Source organism: Pieris napi, chromosome 13, assembly GCF_905475465.1.
Source record: "Pieris napi chromosome 13, ilPieNapi1.2, whole genome shotgun sequence".
NCBI lineage: Eukaryota > Metazoa > Arthropoda > Insecta > Lepidoptera > Pieridae > Pieris > Pieris napi.
The window spans coordinates 547,208-565,746 of NC_062246.1; the positions used below are offsets into that span (position 1 = coordinate 547,208).

At 32.8% G+C, this 18,539-nt stretch overlaps 1 protein-coding gene across 1 annotated transcript; it reads left to right on the forward strand.

The window, feature by feature from the left end:
- The first annotated feature begins 4,831 nt into the window (after positions 1 to 4,831).
- LOC125055201 lies at positions 4,832 to 17,605 on the forward strand. Its single transcript, XM_047657533.1, has 7 exons — positions 4,832 to 4,965; positions 8,461 to 8,550; positions 14,034 to 14,136; positions 14,447 to 14,547; positions 15,016 to 15,158; positions 16,221 to 16,306; positions 17,331 to 17,605. The coding sequence occupies exons 2-7, from the start codon at positions 8,491 to 8,493 to the stop codon at positions 17,429 to 17,431; spliced, it is 594 nt and encodes a 197-aa protein (XP_047513489.1). The 5' UTR covers positions 4,832 to 4,965; positions 8,461 to 8,490; the 3' UTR covers positions 17,432 to 17,605.
- Positions 17,606 to 18,539: the final 934 nt, after the last annotated feature.

The following is an 18,539-nucleotide window of genomic DNA, read 5'->3' on the forward strand; positions in this document are numbered from 1 at the left end:
AGCAAGTAAAATATATTTCAATTTGAATTAGAAGAAGGTTATTTTAGTTAAGAGCTTTTTTGTTATATATATGTCGCAGCCGTTAATTAGCCGTTCAATTAACAGTCTAGCCGTTTAACTAAACGGCGCCGTTTAACTAGCGGCCTCAAAGATGTTCAGCCAGTTTATTAAACAGCTAGGCATAGTACTTGGATCGATGACGTTTAATTACTTGCCTATGCAAGTAATTACTATCTAAGTAAGTATTTTAATTTTAAACGAAATATTTTTTATGCCATATGTTAATATTTTTTATTTCTGCCAAATAATGACTCTATCATACGAATGGCCTAAACATTAGTCAGCCAGATTATTAAATGTTGTAACAAACGATACGGCTGAACGTCTTTCAGGCCGTTTAGTTAAAAGGCTAGGCTGTTAATTGAACGGCTAATTAAGCAAGCTTGGCTGCGACATTATATTAAACAGTAAAAAATTACTAAATTTAAAATGACGTAATAATTTGCTCGATTTTGCACAATATCGGATCGATATAGTGCGTCATTTAAGAACAAAAATGAATTTCGTTGTAGTGCCTAGTCCAATTCTTTCAATAGTCGTAGCTCTGATCAATCGCTATTGATGTTACCGCGTACAGTATGATTTGATATTTATAACTTTTTTGGTATTAAATTAAAAAAAAATCTCTTTAGCTTAATATCTTTTACGAAAGTACTTAAATGATGAATACTCTGAAAGAAGAGTTTCCTGTAAAGGTTTAAGCGCTACCGGACGTTATCAAACATGTTTTCAGTAAAATAGTTGCATTATCAAAAACAATAGTAATCAGTACCAAGGTCAAACAATCTCCGAGCCGGTTCCCACACTCATTTGACCAGGCTCCTCTGCAATTTGATCATGCTGTAACGAAGTCATCTTGATACTATTCAAGTAAACATCTTACGTAGCACCAAAGGTTTAGACAATCTTTTAATATCACACTGTGTCAAACTAGATAGTTGGAAAAGCTTAGGCTTAGTCGTTAGTTTTTCTTTGAAACCAAGTAAATAATACTTATTTTATTTTATATAAATTAATATTTTATAATAATAATATTTAGGAATGGATATTTCTCTTCTTCTTCGTAGTCATCATTACTGAGGGTCGCGCCTGTCTTGAAAATCCCTAACCGATACATGGACTTGCTGCCCTCAGCTTCTCTCAAGGCATTAGGGATGTTGAAACTTATAATTGTCTTAATCCAACATTGACTTCTCCTACCAATACTGCTGCCTACCATTACCAGTTTCTTGAGACTATTTGGTTCCTGGCAACATGTCCAAAGAAGCCCAGCACCCGTTTGTAAATGATAGTATACAGTCTTGTGACTGTACAGTACTTGGTTAAGAATGGGCAGTCCATGGTGTTTGCAACATTCTCCTCCAACACCAGATCTCTCTGGAATGCCTGTATTTTTTTGGTACGTTGCACGAATTTACCAGAACTCGTTTTGCCATATTCTAGTCAGTTTGATTAACGCTACTGTAGCCATTTGTGTTTGCCTACCGATTATCCCGTGACTAAGATTTACGCGATGATTATTGTTATGTATTGGCAAGTTTTACCTCATTCATCTAATTAATTTTGTTATAAATAGAATTGTTTTAGGTATGCATATATACTATGTAATCTGAATTAGGCAAGACTCACTAATTGCCAGACTTATTATCATCATTCACCAATGTCATAGATTTGATTACAACCTCTTCACTATATAAGCAGAACAGACACATACATGTGGCGTACACTGCCGATATAAAAATATTTGGCAATACAAGTATTAAATCGTTCAATCGCAGTATATCGTTATTACGATTAAGTTACGTCAACCGCGGTCGCAATACGATAGTTTCTCAAACATAATATTAACTGATCTCTTACATTTATTAACCTCAGTTGTTTATGAAAGCAGTTATTATAGTGATTCCTTATGGTTATTAGGCCTAGGGAAACACGTGGCATTTTAAAAGATTGATTGAAAAATTGACACCAAACATCGTGACAAAATATCAAACATTATTGCCATTAAAACAACTATAGAATACTTCGTTTTTAAGAGTAATTAAACTGTTAGAGATCTGGTGTTCCATATAGTGGTGAACTTATTGTTTTTATCGCATTTTAACCTAAAACATTGTTTTGATGTAAAGATAAAAAATTAAAAAAAATTGTCAAAAGAAATATTATTATAATTATTATACCTCATTGATTGCGCCCGTTTATAATTTTAATCCCAGAGGCAACTGCTGGTCAACAGAAATTATTCATTATAATTAAAAGCTGAAAAGTTAAGTTTATGAGTTTACATAATACCAAATTATGTTTTATTGGTGTGTTAAATACTCAAAAAAGCTGTTACTATAATATAATAGAATCACATAATTCCAGTACATAACTGCCTGACTACTTAATTGATACCTATTACTGATCTATTGTTTAATCCACGCGCTAACAATTATCAGATAACCATAATTGCGTTACGACCTCAATATCTACCGCAAAGTTTATATTATGGTATTAACTTGATACCTGAACTTTGTATAACATCCCCATGGCGGATGATCAAGTACAGATTTACGAGTTACGTTCTTTTCAAACACAGCCAACTTCTCATCTTAGGACGAAGTTGATTCTGCTTAAAACCCAAATAGTTTTAATTGGGCTCATATGATATTCCTTTCCATGATAGACCTCATCTTTTGTACTAGTAGACCAATTACCCAATGTAACAAAATATTATATGTATTTTACCTTTAATGGTTCTCTATTTTCCTTTACAAACTATTTTACACAGTATTTTGAACTATTATACCTCACCAATCTCCGTTATTTACATTTATTAGTAACGCAGAGTACTAAAAGACATTTATTCCATGGCTTTTCGAAAAATGTAAAGTTAAGTACAATTGAAATTATTGAAACTTTTTGCGCCTTACAATATTTCTGAGCAATATTATTCTGATGTCACATTGCCGCTGCAGTTTAGTAGGCAACATTTTTATTATTTTTAAATATGAAAATATCATTATTGATAAATTTAAATAAAAATAAAAATTTAAATAAAATTAAAATAGAAATGTTCTTTTGTAGATAGTTAATGTTATAAGTTCGTTGTTTTTCGAATTACCCTTATGCATTTCGAACCATAAACTAGAAAGATGACGTAACTAATTTAGGAATACTCGAAATTAATAAATGGACCTCTCATTAATCCCCTATTAACCTATGAATCCTTACATACGTCGGGCATCGAACCCGCGATCAGTGGAGCATGGGTCGAGTGACATGAACCGTGTGTAGTCGGTTAAGCGGGGTTTTGTGTGCACTACCGGTGTAATTCTGAACTGAACGTTGCTCTACTACATACTCATCCATAGGCAAGCGTTTCTAGGCTCAGGATAAAAAAATAATATATATATATAAATATTATATACGTATATATCTAAGGTAAAAAAATTATTTAACAAATTTGAAATACATATATAGGTATGTCACTAATTTACAAGCGAATATTATTAAAATTAATGGGTATTTTCTTATAAATAACTAAGTACACGGCTGAGGTCACATATATAAATAGTACACTTTTCTCATATTTCCATTTTTGATTTCGAATACGGATTTAACAAGTTACACAGTTTCAACAATAAATCGATTGGCAGAGCAACATTATTCGTGACACATTAAACGCTATCGACGTATGTATACATACAACAGGTGGGCACGCACACAGGTGCATATGTATACATGGTGTTTTTTTTAATATAATGGTACTATAAACGTAAAACACTAAATTATCGATAAACAATTTTTTTTTTGTAAATCAGTGTCAATTTTATTTTTTTGCTTTTACTAATAATAGTTAATAATAACTCTTTATGGAACTTTTATAAATAACACACTTTGTAACTTTTTGGTCTACCTCATGCCGGCTGCCATATTACCAATACCAAATTATTTACGAACATACACATTTCAAGAGCGCACAGGATTCAAACTAACGACCGCTCGATAATTGTACGCTTATTAAGTCTAACACTGCTCTAAGTGATTGGTACTTCGGTACCCACATTGAAGTATCAAGGAGACATAATATCTGAAATAAAATAAATTTATACTAAACTATTAAACACAAGTAACTTTATTTATATAGCTAACCAAGTACACTGATGAACGTCAAATGAAAAGTTTTTAAATTGATTCTAAATTTAAATTTAATACCAGCTCGCAAGTTCGCGTAGAGCGGGAAAGATGAGCTGGCAAGAATCTCTCTGCCAATCTTTTTCATCACCAAGGTTTGAGTCATACAAATTGTTTCTAAGGCAGAGCAGCGATAAATATTTGAAGTGGAGCAAATCACCTAAGGATTAGGACCATTTAAATAATCGTCAAATTTATAAAACGCTATATTGAATTATATACATTTAACGAGAGTTTTGAATTTATTCAGTGATAATTGTCTGATTTCGCTTGGGAGTTTGTTGTAAAACGAATACAATTTCCATATATGGAGTGGTTTATGTTAGTGGTTCTGGTAATATTAACATCAGCCTGTATGTTCTTATCACATCACCTTAGTCAAGGTTTATAACAATTTTTTGAACACACATTTAACCGCCTTATTGCAGTTGAATAAAGTCTAAACTCCTAGAACTAAAAAACTTCATATGTGATATGCGAATGTAATAACCAATTTAGCTTGAGCTTCCTCGTCGCCCTCATCGACGTGAAAATGTATGATAGAAAGGGAAAATGCATTATAACTTGCAGTTCAATAAAATATGGTGGTCACATTACGATTTTGAATTTAGTTCGTATTCACAATAGTGTTTCGACGCGGCGCGTGGCGGACGCGGCCATTTTGTGGTTTAATTTTTTTTACGTCTCGAAGGTTTTAGTGTTGTGATATATTGGTTTTTTCTTATGGTAAGTTATGTAACTGTTAATTGTATTACTAACGTAGATTTAACTAAATGGATTTTTAATTATGATAAATACATTCGTGTATTATGTAAGTAATCTTTAAAACTCGTACAAGCCTATACCCTCGGTGTTTCTATATTTTAACTGTTATAATATTTAAGAATGTTTTTTTTTCAATGACTTGATTAATTGATTTATAGAATAATGTTAAAAACTTGTAGACAAAGAACTTTATTATAACAATTCAATTCCTCAATCGCTCTACAAAAATTCACTGATAAAGGAAGTCCTTACTTTCTTTTAATTACGTATCGTGTCTATTTTTGGGTAATCCTGGACCTTCGCGAGTTGACTTAATAAATGCATGACTCACTTGGCTAACAGTTCTACTGTCTATATCTTAATTGAATCCTAACATAACTGATAACATTTATATCGTTATTTAATGAACATTTATTAAGTTGTTCGTTGTCGTGTTAATTTTGTATTCCTTTCTGTATGTCTAAACACAAGGATTTATTTACTGCAAGCTAGGTGAACATCCAATGTTTAGCAGTTATCAAATAAACGTTTAATTGTTGATAGCGAATGATAAAGGCTAAGATGTCTTAGCAGTTAGCAAACGCAACTTATCTTGGATTTAATCGTATGTGTTGAGTTGAGATTTAATGTTTCTATATTTATTGAACAGAGTTCTAATTAACAATAAGAATAAAATAGAAGGGGTGAATTACTTTGTAAATACATACGCTGTTCGTTATGGTGTGTCAAACATTATCGCTCAAATGACTTTGAACAATGAACAATTCTGACATTCAAATTATAGGAAATCACCGGAAAATTCCAAAAATAACATATGTCCAAATGAATCATTGTACTGCACTTGCGAATTTTCAAAGATATAAATAATTTTTCTTTATTAATTGTTCATGTATATATTTAGTTTAAATTGAAATAAAATTATTCAGTACCTCAGATAATGAATATAAATTTTCATATATTTCTCGGCTCCTTTTATAATTTTAAATAATAGTTGTGTACTGGCATTTACAGTCTTATAAACAACTATTATTTATTTTATTTGCTCTTTCAAACTCTTTCTCTGGTCATAAATATAACAAATTAAGCGATGCGCTGAATTTGGGGATTTCTGAAAAGTACCACAGTGAGATGCATAAGCTTTTTTCTAAGAGTCGTGATTTTAAGCAGTGCCCCTTAACTACAGATGGGATTGCGGTGCGGTGGTGTTAAATATAACCCCAAAATCCTGGAAGGCAAAATCTTTGTTTCGAAAGCACCACGTTTGTTAAAACAATTAAGGACTAAAATGTTTTAAACGCATAAAATAGGAATGTAGTCATCGGTTGATAGCCTTATCATGTTTTTGATAAGCTATTATCACGATAATAACTATTTTTATTCTGTTTCATCAGAAGAAAGGATTACCAACTTTGCAATGAATATTACATAGAACATGGCTCTTCCATTCTGGCGATCACTTTCTTTTATTTCGTTAAATTTAACTAGTATAAAGTATATTTTACAAATTTTTGTCTGGTGAAAATAAGTTGTATGTCAGGTAAAAAATACGAATTTCTTGAAATGCTGCGTAAAGGTTCACTGTCACAGGGTCCAAACTTTTCAAATTCGATTTAGGTTTCTATTTATACATTACTATTTATTATACCTAAAGGTTAAGAATATTGTAAATACTTTATTATTTCTTGAATCTATCAACTAAGCAATTACGTGGTACATAATAGTGCAATTCAAATCGGCGTATGCTAAAGTTGTTTTTCTTATCTCTTTTACAATAATAATTTCCGTAGCGACGGATAGAAAACTATTGTTTAAAAGATTGATATGAAATGCACTTTAAGTAACGAAGGGTTATAGGACAGATTAAAGATGTCCTGTTTTAATTTAAATAAATACATATATTCTTCATTATACATTTTATTGCATTCATTCCAAATAAAGTATTTAAAATGATATTAAATAAACTGCAAATTCACATTCAAGGTGTTTATATCTTATCAGTTCGTACATTGCTTACCAACTTTGCGAATTATGCAAACAGTTATAGATCTATTATAATATATTATGGAAAATACCCGTGTTTCCCGACTATGGGTTTGTCTCAAAATAATAATATAGATTGTATCCAGGGCCGCGTCGCTCCTGTGTGCGAAGTGCGCCAATACAATAAGGGCTCCGCCACCGAAATAATTTTTGTTACACTTACACAACAATATATTCTTTGTAGTGGAGTATCGATAAGTAAGTAGGTACAATAGGCGCAAATTTAAATAACAAAACATTATGTAAAACTGGAAAACATTTGATTCACAAAAGCAAATTTTTGTGTGTAATGTTTAACATTAGAAAATGTGAAATTTCTCACGGTATAAACGATTTCTAGATTACATTGAGATAAATATTTATTCTATAAGTTAAATTACACTTCATTACTCTTACGAATCTTTTTGAAACCTCTCAAAACGAAGGGTCGTAAAATACACCTGTTATAACGGTTTTTACATCTGTTCTTGACCCTATTTTAGAGCCTGCTGCGCTTGCCCATTATTTAGGCACCACAGTAAATAATATGAAATATATGTTATTGTTTATATCACTGATTTTTTCCAACAACTTATAGTAAAAAATATTTTCAAAACGATTATTCGGGTAATTCTCGACCTTGTGTACTATATAATACTATATATTGATACAATTTTAAAATAACGACGTTACCGTTGTGCAATCAAATTGTAAATAAAATATAAATAAAATCATGAATATTAAATTAGTAATATTTGTGTTCCTATAGTTACGACTCCAGTTTCATGTCATTGAAATCCCGGTTATACAATTAATGACTCTGTCTTTGTGCGCACTTTCGTATACGTTGAAAACTATCGTGGGGAAACTGGATTGTCTAAAAGCGTCTACACACGGCCCTAAAATCAGTGGCGATATCAGGACAATGGTGGTAAACATGAAATCGGCCCGTAGTTCCAATCGGCAGTAGCAGTAGGGTTGATAATAAAATAAGGCTACAATTTGTCTACACATGAGGCGATCTAGGGTGCTCTCCACCACTTCCCCAATGATTTTTAGGGCCGTGTGTAGACGCTTTTAGACCCAAAAACACACCAAGCACACAAGACTTATCTGCTTTCTGCAGAAATTATATCATATTTACATATGAAAGGCTTTACTGAATTACTACGTTAAAAAGAGTCGTTTAACTCTACCATGAAGTGCGCAGGTGGCAAATGTAATCACTGATGCAAGACATAGGGGTGACCCATAACGTACTGTAACGTGGGAAGGTGACATTAACTGCCCTTTTAATAAGATAATCATTTTATATTTTATATTTTATATTATTGGACCACCAATTTAGTTCTTACACAAAAAAAATAGATAAAGACAATCTCTGTATGACAATCTTAATTCGATTTTCGATAAAATTTATGATAACTTCTTTTTCAGATGATTGCTAAGAGTTGACTAAACCGTAGGATGAAAATGGCAGACCCAGAAGGACCCGTCACTGTCGGTGATTTACCTATTACTTTTCAAGTGAGACTTTCTGTTGTTTAAATATATTATGTATAATGTATATGTTAGATTATCTGTAATGTCTATTTGTTATCTGTGAAAAATGTTTATGGCACCTTTAAACTGTCAGTTATAGCGGGCTTATGAAAAAAATGTCTAACTTAAATTACAAAAATAAAGCGCGTATGCTCCATATCTTCTATTAATGGAAGTTAACTCCTTTTTGTACTATAAGCCTTAAATAACTATTGAATATTTTGTCCTTATCGCTCTCATGGTCGAATCAAATGCGATCAAATATTTTTTAAAAAATTGAGGCTTAATTGTACTGAGGTTTCTGTTATGTAAAGTAAGTTTAAGAAATTAAATATTATGAACTTATCTAAGCGTACGACCAACCAGGTTCCAGAAGATAAACCACTCTTTATATGGAAATTATATTCGATTTGTAACAAACTCCCAAACGAAATTAGAGAGTTATCATATAATAAATTCAAAACTCTAGTTAAACGTAAATTAATAAATGAAGCTTTTATAAATTTGACGATTATTAATGATCCTACTCCTTGGGATTGATTTGCTCCAGTTCAATAGTGGTAGTAAATGTAAATTTAGAATCAATTTAACATCTTTTCTGTTGACGTTCATAAGTGTACTTGTTTACCTATATGAGTAAAGTTATTTTGAGTTTGAATGAGACCGTTATACACAAAATGACAATAATTAAATAACAGGAAGCTGTTATATTTCGTATACATCAGATATTCAATAGATAAACAGCGAAAGTTGATATTAAATTAACTTTCTTTCGCACTTAATATAAGTGAATTTAAATATTGTGTTAATTATAAACTTTTTATAAGTGTTAAGGGCAGTTATAAACTAACGATTTTGAAGCTTTAATAATAAAGTATATATTTTTATAATTACAATTATACATCGTACATCGGTTAATCATCCTGAAAATTATATTACTTGTCGAAAAGACAAAAAAATAACCATGACGCATTTCATTCAAGGTTACAATTTATATAACTTTCGGTGTAGCAATATTTTTATTTAACAAAAACAAATTTTTTAGTTACTTCCAGGAACTTCCGGTCAGAATCAAGTATATTTTTAGTTCGGAAATGTTTCGTTTTTATGGTAGTTTTAGTAGTAGTGGTAGTAGTAGTAGTTTTATGGTAATTTTCTTAAGTAAATTAAGAAAAGTCGATCGGTTACCCATAACATACACTTAAGTGGTTTGTACATGTGCACCGAATGGCGGACTACAGAACCCCAAGGTTCTTACTGAACTCACAACCTGGTGAGAAAACCCGGTAGACCGAGGCTTCATTGGTGGGATGGAGTTGTCAAGGACCTCGAAACCATCGGAGTGTTGGACGCTAGACGAGATAGATTACGATGGCGAGACATACTTGCGGAGGCCCATAAGGGACTGTACTTGATGATGATGAAATTAAGTAAAGAAAAGTAAAGGATTAAAACTGTTTAAATTCTTTACTTGCCTTATATATATGTTTTATATTTATTTTGTATGCAGTTTCTGTATCTTAATATCGCGAGTAATAAGCTTAATTTAAATAGTAAAATCAGCCTCCATAATGAATCAAACGTAGATAACATCATACTCTCGCTACGTGATGTATATTTCGTGACTATCAAATACACGCATTGTTTTAGATTTAGCAATGCTTAAATATACAGAGCGTAACGGAATTGCGAATAAGCGTTGGAAATAGAAAAATCAAGGTTGGGTGGGTATTTTTTATTAACGAATTCCCCATCTTCGACCGACGCGTAACATGGAGAATATTAGTCCGTCTTCGAAAGAGTTCATTTCAATTTAAATGGTAATGTAATTGAATTGTAATTTATCTAATGTCTACTACATTTGTAGACATTGAAAATAGCCTAATGACATGGCTTTTTCGATGATCTGGAATCATTACCCATAGGCCTAGATCTAGGTAGAAGTCTAGATTTTGTATATATGTTATGCTCAGCGGTTAGAACCCTTCGACAGCGCGATTTAATGTGTGACGTCATCGGACTGAATGTGGTCACAGATTTTCTTATATAAATTATATATAAGAAAATCTAAAGATATTAAGATAAAGATTAAGATATAGACAAAGATGGATTACATAATAAATACAAAAAGCGTCAAACATTTACGAAAGGAAAAATCAATAAAAAATATTAAATACATTTAACTAAGTAATACCTAATTCGGGTGTGTTGTGTGATGGTGTGAAAGTGAGGGTATGTACGTGAGGGTGTGTATGTGGGGTGTGTTCATGATTCAGTTCATTTAGCGCTATGCATTAATATTCCTTTAAAGCATATTCCGCGATAGCTTAAACGAATCGAGACTTAAAAAATGGTTGGTGTTCATGTGAGGAACTTGAAACAAAGCACGATTACAAGTCTAGTAGACAGGAATCTGAGATTACAAGTAGAAGCGTACCGTAATGTTTTCACACCCGTCTTCATACATATTAACTATAAGTAACTATTGTATATAAAAAGCTAAATATTTAAGTTTAATTATTGAACTTAATCCATTGTCCTTACACACTAAGTTTAGTTTTAAACGTCATGTGTCATCGGTATATTAACGATTGACCTAATTATAATTAACCCTAGGGTCCTTGCATTGCTCTTTATTCAATTACACCTCATACCCGTTCTCTAAACAAGGTAGCAGAATGGATAATAAAGAATAATAATATAAGAAGGAATGGCAATAAACTCTCCGTCCCTCTTTCATACAAAATTTCATACTGTATTCTCATTTTTTGGATCTTGAACAAAGGCGAAATTCGATGCTACTTAGCCAGAAACATGAAGCCCTAATGATGGCATAGGGCAGTCACGTATCTTGGATCATATTTGTATCAGGATAGAAAGTGCCTCCAAAAATGGATTCAAACGACCGTAATATAGAGAGTAAAATTGTGACTTGTAATAACCCATTAGATTCAGAGAGAGTTCTCGATGAAGTGTGTTACAATCATGATTTACGTGTATATTTCTAATTAGAAATAAAATCAGTAACGTTACAACCTTTTTAGGTCTGGGCCTCAGATTTAGGTAGGTATCTGTTTTATGATCATTTGTCAATCTAATAGGCTACTTGAACAGCTTCCTGTGCCTCACACACGCCGTCGTTTTTTTTGGGTCTAAGGCACGATTCCTCACGGTGTTTTCCTTCGCTGTTCGAGCAAATGTTAGATATATAAATAGAAAGAAAGCCACCAGGCCAACACCTCTCACATATATTTATATATACCTGTACTTAAAGTCGCAAGAATATATCTCGACGTCATCAATAAAATGTAAATCGTGACATCTTTAACGCCAAACTAAAAAAACATAGGAACTAGTGGACTTTGGGTGGTCAGCCTTGTTGTAATACAATTTAAAGTTTCTTTCAATTTAACTCAAACAGAAAAGTTGCTTGAGCGAGAGTTAACCATGTAGTTAATAAATTATACATTTGTGTGTTATTTGTTAAATTACTTCTATTTATTGTTCACTGTTTTCTTTGTATTATTTTAAATTTTCTTTGTATTACTTTTTTGCTTAAACAATTTTTAATTGCATATTTTTATCTAATAAGTCTTCTGTTTCTTTTATATTATGTATAAATGAAGTATATCATCTCATCTAAGTAAATATTAAGAACATTATTCGTAATGAATATCTTAAACCGTATTTAATGTATGACATGATTCTTAGAATTTAATGAATTCCTAAATAATTTTATTTCTACCAAAAGTAGGTACTGAGTAACACTGTATGACGTTATATCCTTTTCACGGTTCGCTCGCTTCAATTATCCTCACACAACGATCTATTTGGATCAGTGTAGCATTCACACTAATTACACAAAATTATACTAAAACTTATTTAATGCGGTACGAGGTTTGATTCCCAGTGTTTCAATTGTTGGAAGTGTAGGTTAGTCACCTAATTGCCTGGAAATATTGAAACAGATGAATAGTTATGGTAGCTACTTAGATTTTAGATGCACTTTTATTGAATAGTAACGATCAAATGTTTTGTGATTTTTATGACTCCCTTTGTCGCTACTCCCCTCTTTGAAGACACTCTCCTTAAAGCCTCAGCTAGCATCGGAATACTGGGCGTTGACATATCGAATAACGTTCAGTTTCGCGGTCATCTGGAAGGAAAGGCTAAATTAGCCTCCAAAAAGCTTGGTGTGCTCAGCAAGGCGAGACGGTACTTCACTCCGGGCCACCGCTTGCAACTATATAAAGCTCAAATTCGACCCCATATGGAGTACTGCTCTCACCTCTGGGCGGGAGCTCCCCAGTACCAGCTCCTTCCACTTGACCGTATTCAACGAAGAGCGGTTCGAATCGTCGACGACCAGTCACTTTCAGTGCGGCTTGATCCTTTGGCGTTGCGTAGAGATGTGGGATCTCTCTGCATCTTCTACCGCATTTACCATGGAGAGTGTTCAGAGGAGTTGTTCGGTCTAATACCTGCAGCTGAGTTTCATCATCGGACGTCAAGGCAAAATACAAAATACCATCCGTATCACCTCGACGTCCGTCGTTCCACAACAGAGCGTTTTCTAAGGCAGTTTTTGCCGCGCACCACCACTATGTGGAACCAGCTGCCCACAGAAGTATTTCCGAACCAATTCGACTTAGGGTCCTTCAAGAAAAGAGCGTACCAATTCCTGAAAGGCCGGCAACGCACTTGCGAGCCTTCTGGCATTGTGAGTGTCCATGGGCGGCGGTATCACTTAACATCAGGTGAGCCTCCTGCCCGTTTGCCTCCTATTACATAAAAAAAAAAAAAAAAAAAATGATATTGTTATGGTTTAAAAATTATACTTTTCTTGCCATAACATTTCATATAAAGAACATTAACCATATCGAGTTATATAGCACAAATTATTAATTTATATTTATACAATTATACATAAACTTACTTTTATAGTGACAGTCTTTAAGGGCAGTATTGGTCTAGTGGCTTTAGCTTGCGGCTCTCGTCCGTGAGGTCGTAGGTTCGATCCCCGGCTGTGCACCAATGGAATGGGTGGAATTCTATGTGCTCGTTTAACATTCGCTCGAACGGTGAAAGAAAACATCGTGAGGAAACAGGCCTTAGACCAAAAAGTCGACGGCGTGGGTCCGGCACAGGAGGCTGCTCTTGCCTATTAGATTGACGCATGATCATGAAACAGATACAGAAATCTGAGGTCCAGACCTAAAAAGGTTGTAGCGCCATTGGCGCATATATTATTTTTATAGTTTATTAACAGAAATATGATTTTTATTATCTTTTTAACTAAACGACTTAATCTGAAGTATTGTAACAATATCTTTATCTAATAACCAGAAGTGTTCATTTTGATAAAATCTGTCGAAATTTCTATATGAGTTAGTATTATTTACTATACATTCCAGATAAATGTAAATTTTACCTTCTGATATGTTCACACGATATTTTTTCTTTTAAAGGTCAAATATTTGGGGCAAAGCGACGCACGAGGACTATGGGGCATCAAGCACACCAGGAAACCAGTGGACCTTATGGTTGCAGCAGCTAAGGCATTACCACCAGGTATACTTCTGCAAAATGGTCATCATGTGGTTGAGTTGCATACAACTCTGTAAGAGAAATATTTAAGTTAGGTTTAAGAAACACTCAGCTAAGTTCCCCCAACTTTCAATCAAAAATTTCAAACTAAGTCTCGTTAAATACATATACTTTTAATATGTTGATGTATTTATTTTCTCTATAATATACAACATATAGCATTGAGTATAACACCACGTCACTATTCATTATTCTCTTTTGACGGCATAATTAAGTTTTATAAAGTGTATTTAAAAAACTGCACTCATTATAGATTATAATCTGTGAATTCCAGGTGAAATGTTACCAATCGTGAAGTTGATGATCACAGTCGAAGGGGTCCATCTGGAGACCCTCAACCATGGCACAAAACGGGATGAATTCGAACATATGACAGTAAGTATTTTACGTTATGTTAGCTATATTCATGAGCCTGGGGGGAATTTAGGGGGAACAAATATTTAGACGACAGAAAAGCCTATTAAAACACCCCTCTTTACCCTGATAAAGACCTTATTATTGTTACATTTATTTTTTAACTTACTGGGCGTTCCTGTCTCAAAGGAATTTGGTCAGTTCAACGGGAAGGCAATGGGATCAATTCTCCAATACTTTGAAAAATATATAATTGGCTGATTATAACTATAAAAACACCAAATGATATTTATTCTCAAAATTTTCGTAGGGCGATCCCTTACTAGTAATTGTTTACGAAACTCCAATACAATTCAATAGCAATTCAAATTATGAGTTATCTTCTGGTGACATAACTCATTTAGGAATAAAAGATGCTACCTTATTGTTCGTCTGTGTTTAAAGTATTTAGTGACTTTTGATAGTTCCAAACGATATATATGTTTTCAGGTATTTTTTAACATAGAATCAATATCATACGGCGTCCAAGACCTGGTCTACACTCGTGTCTTCTCGATGATAATAGTCAAGGACAATGCTGACGTTAAGGGGCTGAACCCATTTGAGTGCCACGCCTTCGTCTGCGAATCCAGGTAAACCTTGAATGTATATAAGAGCTTTTTACTTTAAGTTATGTATAATTACTAAGAGCAGTGTTGGCCTAGTGGCTTCAGCGTGTGACTTTCATCCCTAAGCGCGTAGTTTCGATCCCGGCTGTGCACCAATGGACTTTCTATGTGCGCATTTAACACTCGAACAATGAAGGAAAACATCGTGAGGAAACTGGCTTGCCTTAGACCCAAAGACGATGGCGTGTGTCAGGCATATGATACTCATCAACTACTTGCCTTTTAGATCGACAAATGATTATGAAATAGATACGGAAATACGAGGCCCAGACCTAAAAACGTAGTGCCACTGATTTTATTTAACTTATACTTATTATAAATTGAAACATAATAACTATTTGGTGTTGGGTATGTGGTGAGCATAACAAATACACATAGAAACATTTATTACTCTAAAGACAAATTTAAAACTACCCTCTTATGTTTGTTGTAGAACCTATACATAATAGATACTGAATGTTGTGCCTGTTTCATTGCATATTGTCTATAGCAAGTAGAATCGGCTTTGGGTCGAAAATATCCCGACTTCGTCATGTTTACCTTTAGCATCAAGTGTTGATTGAGCTTTCAACTGGTATTGGAACTCACTGCGACATGGTTGAGATTCGCATTTAAATTACTAAACCCACAAACTCTATTAAGAATAAATAAGTATAAATTGTTTTTTTTAATTTTAGTTTACTACGTTACGTTACACGTCCATTACACATTTGGCTAATTGATTAAGCAATCAAGTATTTTGGAACAGATTTTAAATTCATTCAAAATGTTTCTCTTTGAACAATAAATAATGTTTCCTTTTCTTCATATCGATTGTGAAACAGCCATTCTAATCTCATAGTGAATAATCATTTGGCCTAGTCTTAATATCCCAGGCGATAACGTTTTTGAAGACTCTGAGAACTAGGTCACCCTTAAAGATGTTCTATCGGGGAAAATAAATTTCGAAACTATTTTAATTGCTTTGATTATACTAAATAAAAGTATGCAATCAATTTTATATTAATATGCAACTATATTTTTCAGGAATGCTGCTCGTCGTTTGACATATTCACTTGCTGCTGCTTTCCAGGATTACTCCAGACGGGTTAAAGAGATGCAGACTACACCAGGTAATCATATATTACTGAAATATTTCCAACACACAAATATACATTATTTACAATATTCTTAACCAACATAGTACTCGTAATACTTATAATTTAAATTTTAATTGATAAATAAAAAACTAAAACAGCATTTCCTCGCTGTATTGCGATACTCAAATCTAAAAATTTCCGAGACTTAGAGGGAGGGAAAAAGGAAGATACGTTAGGAATTTAATGAATTTAATTCTCATTAAAATATAAAAAGTGTCGAAAATTAATACATACTCGTATAATAAAGAAAATATAAAAAAAACATTTTTTCGATAATAAAAACACGTGGCATTTGTTTTTCGATGTTTTGTCATTTGAGATTTAAATAAATTACTTTGCATAAAATATAAAATTACTTACTAATATTTCATAAATTCTCTTTACGAAATTTTAATTAAAAAAAATAGAGTTTCTATAAGGTTCGCCCTTCTCACTCTCTCTCAATCGGTCTCAATCGTTCTCTCCCTTTTCTTCGACAAAAACGCTGCACATCTTCGTGACGTATCCGTAACAAATTTACCCTCATGCATCTCGATAGACGAAAAATATGGCACAGAGCGCCCCACGCTTTTTCACAATAATACCAGTATTTTTTGTTCATTACCATTTTCAGCCTAAATTAGGAATTATTTTTCACTTTTTAGTTTGATGTGCTTTAAAAGCGTGTTTTTTAGTTTTTTTTAACTATATTTATTTTTTTTATTTTTTTCATTTTTTTTTCGGATTTTTGCATTGTCATCGATCTTTGACAGGTGCGCAAAGTTTGAATTAAATCTGTCCGTTAAAAGTGGGTCAAAATCGAGTCCGAAGGAGTTGGTTACATACATACATACAGGTGAAGCTAATGTAAAGCGTGTAAAAATTAAATAAAAAGTTAATTAGGTCCTTCTTACATGGCTGAAGCTTTATTGATGCACATGCATGACAATTGTTTTCATATGTTATTATAGTGTAATGTACAAACAATTAATTATATATTTATATCGTTTTATTACAGAACTGGATGAGAGGCCGCCGAGTCAGAAACCACAGAAGCGTTTTGCAATCGACCTTAGGACACCAGAAGAAATTGAGGCAGATTTGGAAACAGAGGCTTAAGCTATCATGGGCTGTATGTTTTTTCAAACTATCATTTGTACAAATACATACTTTACATAAAGTGCTTAACAGCGGTGGGTTTGGTGATTAATGTAATAATTCGTGTTTGTATCCGTTAAAGAAGTTGTATGATACTACAAGCCTGCCCTGTGATTCTGTAACTCACTTTTCGAACTCACATCATTTCATTTTATGATTTGGCATTCTGAAAAGGTGGGAGCTCGAAGTTTATTGTTTATTAGAATGCCAAATCATAAAATGACTGCTTCACGACTGATTTCAGAGCGACCGCCGATGCGAAAACCGCTGTGTGAGTTCGAAAAGTGAGTTACAGAATCGCAGGGCTGAACTAATGTCCGATTTGTTGATTTTAAATCAAATGCGGGCTAATATTATTTTCGTCAAAATAAGTTTTTGTTAAAGTAGAATTTAATTTGCAGCCTTTATTCAAACATAACTGTATATACTTGGTAATTTTCGATATCAAGAACGGTGTCGGAATTAGGTAAAACATACCTAAATTGTCGTTTTACCTAAATATTTTTCGTTTGATGATATTTTGTGTGTCACATATATTGTAGTGTTTTAAGTTAGAAGGAATGACCGCATAGTTTTTTATCATTCTTTACTTAATCAATTTCTAAGAGTCCAAAGCATAATATTTATTGTTGTACTATTTATTAAGTTAATGTAAATATTACATTCCAAAGAGTGTTGTAGAAATAAATGATTGTGTTATTATTTTTGTTTTAATTCTTCAGTTGTTTGGAATATTGAGATTTTCATACTGTATAAATACTTTTCTTTCACATCAAGAAATATCATTACGCATATCTAAATAAATAAAAAAATAAAATATGTTTATTATGGTACATAAGATACAGGAATCACTTATTCCACGTCATTAAATTTGAATTTGTAGGCATCCCTACTCATCAGCAAAGACGACAGTGTAGGCCGAGAGAAAAAGCCGGCGTAAAAACTCTCGGTACTCTTTTACAATAGCAAATCATCAAACAACACTTATTTTATAACAAATATCGCAAATTAATTAGAAGTAGCCTGTGTAGCACTAGACTCAGGCCCTTTTATCAACTAGATAATTGTT

What these genes read in the sequence shown, in the direction of transcription:
- LOC125055201 (XM_047657533.1), top strand. Translation starts at nt 8,491, where the DNA reads ATGAAAATGGCAGACCCAGAAGGACCCGTCACTGTCGGTGATTTACCT. An exon ending in AGCTAAGGCATTACCACCAG is followed by an intron (nt 14,137 to 14,446) that starts GTATACTTCTGC and finishes TGTGAATTCCAG; the next exon opens with GTGAAATGTTACCAATCGTG. An exon ending in GCCTTCGTCTGCGAATCCAG is followed by an intron (nt 15,159 to 16,220) that starts GTAAACCTTGAA and finishes TATATTTTTCAG; the next exon opens with GAATGCTGCTCGTCGTTTGA.